At 40.5% G+C, this 10,176-nt stretch overlaps 2 protein-coding genes across 2 annotated transcripts in view; one reads left to right on the top strand and one right to left on the bottom strand.

The window, feature by feature from the left end:
- Positions 1-215: 215 nt before the first annotated feature.
- Positions 216-731, top strand: grem2b (gremlin 2, DAN family BMP antagonist b; the record flags this gene model as incomplete). The annotated part of the gene is made up of 1 exon (XM_079845518.1): positions 216-731. The coding sequence occupies one exon, from the start codon at positions 216-218 to the stop codon at positions 729-731; it is 516 nt and encodes a 171-aa protein (XP_079701644.1).
- A 4,992-nt stretch (positions 732-5,723) lies between these two features.
- Positions 5,724-10,176, bottom strand: part of fmn2b (formin 2b) — a gene marked incomplete at its 5' end in the record, with an annotated part of 122,932 nt that continues 118,479 nt past the window's right edge. The window contains 2 exon segments of the mRNA XM_079845517.1: positions 5,724-6,370; positions 8,816-8,897. Coding sequence (XP_079701643.1) covers positions 6,344-6,370; positions 8,816-8,897 — 109 coding nt within the window. The 3' untranslated portion in view covers positions 5,724-6,343.

The following is a 10,176-nucleotide window of genomic DNA, read 5'->3' as shown; positions in this document are numbered from 1 at the left end:
GTCAGAGGTCAGCTGCTGTGGTGTAACAGACTCTGGTGTGTTTGGGTCAGGTGTGTGTTTGGGTCAGGTGTGTGTTGGGGGCAGGTGTGTGTAGGGGTCAGAGGTGTGTGTCGGGGTCAGGTGTGTGTTGGGGTCAGAGGTGTGTGTCGGGGTCAGGAGTGTGTCGGGGTCAGAGGTCAGCTGCTGTGGTGTAACAGACTCTGGTGTGTTGCAGGATGAGCTGTAAGGTGCTGCTGTTGCTGCTTCTGGCCGGATCGCTGATCCTCGTCTCCGCTGGACGCAGGGCCCGTCCTCCAGGCTCCATCCCGTCGGTCCACAAGCCCGGCTCCAACACCTCGGACCGGCCCGCCCGCAGACAGGAAGTGCTGGCCCGCAGACAGGAAGTGCTGGCCTCCAGCCAGGAGGCGCTGGTGGTGACGGAGAGGAAGTACCTGAAGAGCGACTGGTGTAAGACGCAGCCGCTGCGGCAGATGGTGCGCCAGGACGGATGCAGGAGCCGCACCGTCATCAACCGCTTCTGCTACGGCCAGTGCAACTCCTTCTACATCCCTCGCCACGCCCGCAAGGAGGCGGAGGCCTTCCAGTCCTGCTCCGTCTGCCGGCCGCAGCGCTTCACCAGCCTGACCCTGGAGCTCCACTGCCCCGGCCTGCAGCCGCCCGTCCGCTTCCACAAGATCCAGCGGGTGAAGCAGTGCCGCTGCACCTCCGTCAGCCTGGACCAGACACTCTGAGAGGAACACCTGCAGAAAACAAATAGTAGGATTTTTGTCTTGTTTTCTGTCCAAATATCTAAAAAAATCTTACATTGAGAAGCATTTACTAGACAAGCAAAAGTTGTCGTCTTATTTTGAGGGAAAATAACTCAATTAAGGGAGTTTTTGCTTAAAAAATAAATTTTTCGGTAACACTTTAGAATAATGATCATTAGTTAACATTAACTAATAATGAACTGCACTTATAAAGCGTTTATTAATCTTTGTTAATGTTAATTTCAATATTTACTAATGCATTATTAGAATCTTGTTAACATTAGTTAATGCACTGAACTAACATGAACAAACCATGAACAGCTGGATTTATATGAATTAACGTTAATAAAGATGAACAAATACAGTAACAAATGTACTGCTCATGGTTAGTTCATGTTAGTTAATACATTAACTAATGTTAACTAATGAAAATTATTCTAAAGTGTTACCAAGTAATCTGCCAATGGGGTAAACAAAATAATCTTAATTCAAACTGAAAACAAGATTATTTTGCTTACCCCATTGGCAGATTATTTTGAGTTATTTTCCCCCAAAACAAGACACAAACTTTTGCTGGTCTAGTAAATGCTTCTTAATGTAAGATTGTTTAGACATTTGAACTGAAAACAAGACAAAAATACTAAGTAAGAAAAGCATTTTTTGCAGAGCGGAGACTGAGCTCAGACTGATGGACACACAGGGGTTTCTTTAAGACCCTGCAGAACCGCATGGATCAAACAGAACCTTCTCTGAGTGTAGACTGATTATAGAGATTCTATATGGTACCGCAGAACAATGTGTGTGTGTGTGTGTGTGTGTAGAGAAACAACTGAAGTCTATATTAAACTATAGAGTTTATTGTGATTTGATCTGAAGCCTTGATCCGGTTCTTACACCACAAAATGATTATTTTTCAACGTTGTAAATAAAACAGATTATTGGAGTACGTTTTACAAGAACACACAGTTTCCGTCTTTTTACTTCACTAGTTCCTGAATCTGCTCCAGATGTTCAGTGTGAATCTGCAGATGTGTGTTTGCGGACCGAGGGGACGTCAAAGGCCCGGTCGCACCGCTCCGTGTTCTGGCCATTCATTTACACGGCATTCTGGGACCTGGAAACACAAACTCAGAGGATTTGTGGAGAGAAACGAACGATTCGTGTTCATTAAATCAGGAGAATGGATCACGAGTGCCGCTTCCGTTGTTTTTCTATATTAACAGTGAGAAGAAAAATAACAACAGACTGAAAAACTCTCAGATATTCTCCCAGTGTCACATTGATCCGCCGTTGAGGGGATTTCTGTAGTACAGCAGGGGGCGCTATTACTGCGGAAGCTTCCGCCACACAAAACATTCAAAAAGATAACAGACTGATCTTACAATGGTCAGAGTTGCGAAATGTAAAGTTTTATGGCAAAATATAAAGTAGGAATTGTGAGATGTAAAGTCGGAATGGTGAGTAATAGACGGAATTGCGAGATGTAAAGTCTGAATTGCGGGTAGTAGTCGGATTTGGGAGATGTAAAGTCAGAATTGTGAGATGTAAAGTCAGAATTGTGAGATGTAAAGTCGGAATGGCGAGTAATAGTCGGATTTGTGAGATGTAAAGTCGGAATGGTGAGATGTAAAGTCGGAATGGTGAGTAATAGACGGAATTGCGAGATGTAAAGTCAGAATTGTGAGATGTAAAGTCGGAATTGCGAGATATAAAGTCAGAATGGCGAGTAATAGTCGGATTTGGGAGATGTAAAGTCGGAATGGTGAGTAATAGTCGGAATTGCGAGATGTAAAGTCGGAATGGTGAGTAATAGACGGAATTGCGAGATGTAAAGTCAGAATTGCGAGATGTAAAGTCAGAATGGCGAGTAATAGTCGGATTTGGGAGATGTAAAGTCAGAATTGCGAGATGTAAAGTCGGAATGGTGAGTAATAGTCGGAATTGCGAGATGTAAAGTCAGAATTGCGAGATGTAAAGTCGGAATGGTGAGTAATAGTCGGAATTGCGAGATGTAAAGTCGGAATGGTGAGTAATAGACGGAATTGCGAGATGTAAAGTCAGAATTGCGAGATGTAAAGTCAGAATGGCGAGTAATAGTCGGATTTGGGAGATGTAAAGTCAGAATTGCGAGATGTAAAGTCGGAATGGTGAGTAATAGACGGAATTGCGAGATGTAAAGTCAGAATTGTGAGATGTAAAGTCGGAATTGCGAGATATAAAGTCAGAATGGCGAGTAATAGTCGGATTTGGGAGATGTAAAGTCAGAATTGCGAGATGTAAAGTCGGAATGGTGAGTAATAGTCGGAATTGCGAGATGTAAAGTCAGAATTGCGAGATGTAAAGTCGGAATGGTGAGTAATAGTCAGAATTGCGAGATGTAAAGTCGGAATGGTGAGTAATAGACGGAATTGCGAGATGTAAAGTCAGAATTGCGAGATGTAAAGTCAGAATGGCGAGTAATAGTCGGATTTGGGAGATGTAAAGTCAGAATTGCGAGATGTAAAGTCGGAATGGTGAGTAATAGACGGAATTGCGAGATGTAAAGTCAGAATTGTGAGATGTAAAGTCGGAATTGCGAGATATAAAGTCAGAATGGCGAGTAATAGTCGGATTTGGGAGATGTAAAGTCGGAATGGTGAGTAATAGTCGGAATTGCGAGATGTAAAGTCGGAATGGTGAGTAATAGACGGAATTGCGAGATGTAAAGTCAGAATTGCGAGATGTAAAGTCAGAATGGCGAGTAATAGTCGGATTTGGGAGATGTAAAGTCAGAATTGCGAGATGTAAAGTCGGAATGGTGAGTAATAGTCGGAATTGCGAGATGTAAAGTCAGAATTGCGAGATGTAAAGTCGGAATGGTGAGTAATAGTCGGAATTGCGAGATGTAAAGTCGGAATGGTGAGTAATAGACGGAATTGCGAGATGTAAAGTCAGAATTGCGAGATGTAAAGTCGGAATGGTGAGTAATAGTCGGATTTGGGAGATGTAAAGTCAGAATTGCGAGATGTAAAGTCGGAATGGTGAGTAATAGACGGAATTGCGAGATGTAAAGTCAGAATTGCGAGATGTAAAGTCAGAATGGCGAGTAATAGTCGGATTTGGGAGATGTAAAGTCAGAATTGCGAGATGTAAAGTCGGAATGGTGAGTAATAGACGGAATTGCGAGATGTAAAGTCAGAATTGCGAGATGTAAAGTCGGAATGGTGAGTAATAGTCGGAATTGCGAGATGTAAAGTCGGAATGGTGAGTAATAGACGGAATTGCGAGATGTAAAGTCAGAATTGCGAGATGTAAAGTCGGAATGGTGAGTAATAGTCGGAATTGCGAGAAGTAAAGTCGGAATGGTGAGTAATAGTCGGAATTGCGAGAAGTAAAGTCGGAATGGTGAGTAATAGTCGGAATTGCGAGATGTAAAGTCGGAATGGTGAGTAATAGTCGGATTTGGGAGATGTAAAGTCGGAATGGTGAGTAATAGTCGGATTTGGGAGATGTAAAGTCAGAATTGCGAGATGTAAAGTCGGAATGGCAAGTAATAGTCGGATTTGGGAGATGTAAAGTCGGAATGGTGAGTAATAGTCGGATTTGGGAGATGTAAAGTCAGAATTGCGAGATGTAAAGTCGGAATGGCAAGTAATAGTCGGATTTGGGAGATGTAAAGTCAGAATTGTGAGATGTAAAGTCGGAATTGCGAGATATAAAGTCAGAATGGCGAGTAATAGTCGGATTTGGGAGATGTAAAGTCGGAATGGTGAGTAATAGTCGGAATTGCGAGAAGTAAAGTCGGAATTGTGAGATGTAAAGTCGGAATGGTGAGTAATAGTCGGAATTGCGAGAAGTAAAGTCGGAATTGCGAGATGTAAAGTCGGAATGGCAAGTAATAGTCGGAATGGCGAGATGTAAAGTCTGAATGGTGAGTAATAGTCGGATTTGGGAGATGTAAAGTCGGAATTGCGAGATGTAAAGTCAGAATTGCGAGATGTAAAGTCAGAATGGCGAGTAATAGTCGGAATGGCGAGTAATAGTCGGAATGGCGAGTAATAGTCGGATTTGGGAGATGTAAAGTCAGAATTGCGAGATGTAAAGTCAGAATTGCGAGATGTGAAGTCGGAATGGCGAGTAATAGTCGGAATGGCGAAATGTAAAGTCGGAATTGCGAGATGTGAAGTCGGAATGGCGAGTAATAGTCGGAATGGCGAAATGTAAAGTCGGAATGGCGAGTAATAGTCGGAATGGCGAAATGTAAAGTCGAAATGGCGAAATGTAAAGTCAGAATTGCGAGATGTGAAGTCGGAATGGCGAGTAATAGTCGGAATGGCGAAATGTAAAGTCGGAATGGCGAGTAATAGTCGGAATGGCGAATTGTAAAGTCGGAATGGCAAGATGTAAAGTCGGAATGGCGAAATGTAAAGTCGGAATTGTGAGAAATAAAGTCGGAATGGCGAGTAATAGTCGGAATGGCGAATTGTAAAGTCGGAATGGCAAGATGTAAAGTCGGAATGGCGAGTAATAGTCGGATTTGGGAGATGTAAAGTTGGAATTGTGAGATGTAAAGTCGGAATGGCGAGTAATAGTCGGAATGGCGAATTGTAAAGTCGGAATGGCAAGATGTAAAGTCGGAATGGCGAGTAATAGTCGGATTTGGGAAATGTAAAGTCGGATTTGTGAGATGTAAAGTCGGAATGGCGAGATGCAAAGTCGGAATGGCGAGTAATAGTCGGATTTGTGAGATGTAAAGTCGGAATGGCGAGGTGTAAAGTCGGAATTGTGAGATGTAAAGTCGGAATTGTGAGATGTAAAGTCGGAATGGCGAGGTGTAAAGTCGTTAGTGTGCGGCCGTTACCATGGTAAATGTGAAGTTGAAGCACTAAAATGATTGACTGGAAATAAATCTAAACTAAAATTTAAATAAATTAAACCTAGATAATATTTAAACATAAAAAACTGGTTCAAGTAAATCTCAATTCAAGGGAAATAAATTAAAATGTCTGAATTTATTAATGGCTTTATTTTACATAAATTACAGTCTTCTCAAAACGCTGGGATACAAACAGTTATTGCACATGGAGCCACGCCTCCGACACGGACATGCTAAAAACAACCCGACATGAAGATGTTAATAACCTTTACATTAACTTAAAAAAACTCTCTTTAAATACAGTGAGTGAGTGTGTGTGGATGCAGCGAAACAATCTTGCATAATTTCACAAAAACACTGAGTTGTTTTCCTGAACGTTGCTCCATCACGTGACGTGTCTCCTTCAGGTCCTGTAGGCTCTGCTGTGTTCATGTTAAAAGCTCGTGAGGGGCGGCAGCAGAAACACACATTTCTCTTTTCTCATCTATTAAAAATAAAAGCACACTTTTCTTTGAGTCGCGTCCGCCCGCCGGTGTGTGCGGAGAACGATTGAGGGAATTCTGTCTGATATGTTCATCGCCGCACAGGATATGACATCACATTCCGAGGGCGGATCACTTCCTGTGTCCGTGCGGCAGAAGTAACACTGAAGCGGTGTGTGTGTGCGAGAGCGGTTTAAAGGTCCAGCAAGAGCGTCCGTCAGTGAATCCTGCAGTCCAGACCCGCTCCTGCTGACGGATCAGATCTTCATGCCCAACTTCGCTTTCTGAGGAGACACAGAAGACCAGTTTCACCCTCTGAGGGTCTGCATTTATGGGCCACACTCGACCTTCAGGTCAAAAATCACCCGGAGGGCGAGATTAAGATAAAAAAAAGATTATTGAACAAAAATTTATTTCATTGATTTTACTCAAATCTTTTTTTTTTTTTTTTTTTTGGTGTTGAGGTAATTTTATGATTTATAATTAAAATTTATGCAATAATTATGACCCATTTTTTCCCATTGAATATAATAAAAAATTTATATTAATAAAAAATTTATATATATATATTTTTTTTATATAAGCTGTATTTCATTTTAGAGTCAAGCCTAGGCCTCATGAAAGCAATTTTTTTTAATGATATCGGTGCCATCCGGTGGACACATTGAGCATTTTTATCACGCAATAGCACATTTATACCACTAGAGTGGATCTTGCGTTTTATTAAAAAAAAATTAAATCGTAGCTTCATCGTAATGGTCTGAAACTCGGTGACTTTATTGGTACTTGGTATATGAACACCCAAATAAATTGGGGACAGGATTTGAAAAGTCTAAGTGGTTGTAAAAAAAATAGCCACACTCAGAACCTTCGGGTCAAAAATGACCCCCATAGGAAATGAACGGGAAATTGGCAAAAATATGAAAATACTGAGTTTCTTTGTGCATACAAACTACAAATCAAAAAAAGGACTCAACAGTGAAGGGGTGAATCTCTAAAACATCAAGAGTGCAAAACAGAAAAACACACACGCAAAAACGCACGCACACACAAATTAACGCGTGCCATTCCAAAAGCTAATTGTGTTTTTGCGTGTGTGTGTGTGTGAGTTTTGCACTCTTGATGTTTTAGAGATCTTCACTGTTGACTCCTTTTTTTCTGCATTCTGGCTGATTTGTAGATTGTATGCACAAAAAAACTCTGTATTTTCACCAATTTCACGTTCATTTCCTATGGGGGTCATTTCTGACCCGAAGGTCCTGAGTGTGGCTATTTTTTACGACCACTTAGACTTTTCAAATCCTGTCAAATAAACTGACTTTTCAAATCCAAGGTTTTTTTGGGTGTTCAGTAGGGCTGGGTAAAAAAAAGAGATTTCTTGATTTTAATCGATTCTCACTTTTACAAAATATCGATTCTTAAATCCCAAGAAGCGATTAGTCATCCTGTTTTCAGTTAGTGAATGAAATAAACATTGTAGCGCAACTCCCATCCAATAAATCGCAATCATCTTTGTGCTTTATTACTATTGATATGAAACAAAGTCTCAGATTTCAAATTACGTCTATTTTCTTACGAAATTCCAAAACCGCTTTGGCTCGGCTCGGCTCAAGAGAAACATGAGCAAACATGAGCTGATCTTCTCTTCCGCTTTAATACCAGTAACAGCGCAAAATAAACACCAATGAGCTTCTGAAAGTGTGTTAAAGATACAGGACAACTTACCGAAATCCATATCACGTCACACACAATCACTCAATCAGTGTTTCAACCGCAGAAAGACGTCAGTAAAACGGCTTACAAGCAAACAATGTCACTCAGAAAAACCATATCCAGTGTCCATAAACTCGTTAATCAGCTAGAAAAATTAACTCTAGAGATGAGCATTTTGATAATTATATGCACCATTACAGACGATATTCACTGTCAATGTTCTTCAATATTTAATACATCTGGCAAGTTTTTATGACAGCCACCCTTTAAATGTTTATATTTCAAAAAACTAATTGGAGTAGAATTATGATTATGTAATTGTAAAGTTATTATAACTTAATTATGTTTTATATATATATATATATAGTGTCATTTAAGTGTTTGTATAGAAATCAGTTAATTTGTACCTTCAATATTAGTGGGCTAATGTAGTATCAACTGACTCCCATAGTTTACAACATTAGTTCAGAAATTAGTTTTCCTTGAGAAAATGTTCCATGTATTATACCTGATACACATCCAAAATAATCCATATTGAATTGAAAATCGAATGCTTGTGAATCGAAATCGAATCGAATTGTGAAATTGGTGTCAATACCGAGCCCTAGTGTTCATAAACCAAGTACCAATAAAGTCACCAAGTTTCGGACCATTCCGATGAAGCTCAGATTTTTTTTTTTTTTTAGGTCATTTTTGACCCGAAGAACCCCAGAGGGTTAATGATTAAACCGCCCCTATTATAGCATTATTAAAGGCTCCTGATGCTGGCGTCTCCTACAGCACAGTCTGAAACGCTCTCTAAGCCCCGCCTCTCTGACCGCTGCTCTGCTCTGATTGGTCCAAACGCTCATTATCATATCTGAATCTCAGCTCTTGATTCACAGTGTGTATATCAAATCTCAACTGCTTCACTGTTTATATCGTCACAGAATGTATAAATGCGACTATAATGCATGAAAATATTAAGATATTCTAAACATTAGCATCAAGACTTTCTGTAAATGAATGTGACTTACGATTCCAGACGCGTGTTTGGGTTTGACGCTGTAGGTGGCCTTCTCTTTGACCTGTCGGAAACACTCCTCCGCCGCCTTCAGCCTGAGAACACACACCAGAAAACACTCGACTCAATGACACCAATGACCTGTGAATAACGGGACAGGGTTATTATCCGAAAACCAGTAGAAGAAAACCAGTACTTGAAATAAAATGAGGTTTTATTGGACTTGTTTGTTCATCCCACAGATGCTGGACTGGATTGAGATCTGGGGAACTCAATGTTGTGCTTTGTGGAGCCACAAGAGCTGCAGTTCTGGAGATGCTCTGACCCGTCACAATCTGGCCCAAACTCGCTCTAATCCTCACTCTTGCCCATTTCTCCTGCTTCTAACTCATCAACTCTGAGGACAACATGTTCACTTGCTGCCTAATATACCCCACCCACTAACAGGAGATGAAGAGATCATTGACACTCTTCAGCTCACACACACTAAATCTTGACTAGTTTGATTCTGGGTTTATATCTCAATGCAACTATTATCGTCCAGCTCGAATGTGACTATAAGGCATGAAGATCTTACAGGACGACTCTGGTGAAGAATGAACCTGGGGTGATTAACACATGCTTACCGAGTAGATCGTTCTCTGGGATGCGAATGTAAAGAGTTTTATCTGTAAAAACAGATGAGCTTATAACGCTAGTATATGGGGCATAGAATAAGTCAAATTAAATCGCTAGTTAATACTAGGGCTGGGTAAAAAATATAGATTTCTCGATTTTAATCGATTCTCACTGTAACGAAACAATATCGATTCTTAAATCCCAAGAATCGATTAGTCAATTTTTTTGTTCGAAATTCAAAAACATAAATACGGTTTTGGCTCGGCTCAAGAGAAGCAGCAGCAGTGAAGCAAACATGAGCTGATCTTCTCTTCCGCTTTAATACCAGTAACAGCGCAAAATAAACACCAATGAGCTTCTGAAAGTGTGTTAAAGATACAGGACAACTTACCGAAATCCATATCACGTCACACACAATCACTCAATCAGTGTTTCAACCGCAGAAAGACGTCAGTAAAACGGCTTACAAGCAAACAATGTCACTCAGAAAAACCATATCCAGTGTCCATAAACTCGTTAATCAGCTAGAAAAATTAACTCTAGAGATGAGCATTTTGATAATTATATGCACCATTACAGACGATATTCACTGTCAATGCTCTTCAATATTTAATACATCTGGCAAGTTTTTAAGCTTCCCTTTGTTGTTTTTCATCTGGACTGTCTAATACTGCTGCCGCCCAGTTGTTGAACGTGTTATATTCACTGTAAATATTAAGATTTACTTGAGGAAAATCGTCTGTCATATTGTTGTTT

This window comes from Gobio gobio, assembly GCF_949357685.1.
Source record: "Gobio gobio genome assembly, chromosome: 20".
Classification (NCBI taxonomy): Eukaryota; Metazoa; Chordata; class Actinopteri; order Cypriniformes; family Gobionidae; genus Gobio; species Gobio gobio.
This window is presented reverse-complemented; position numbering and strand designations above follow the sequence as displayed.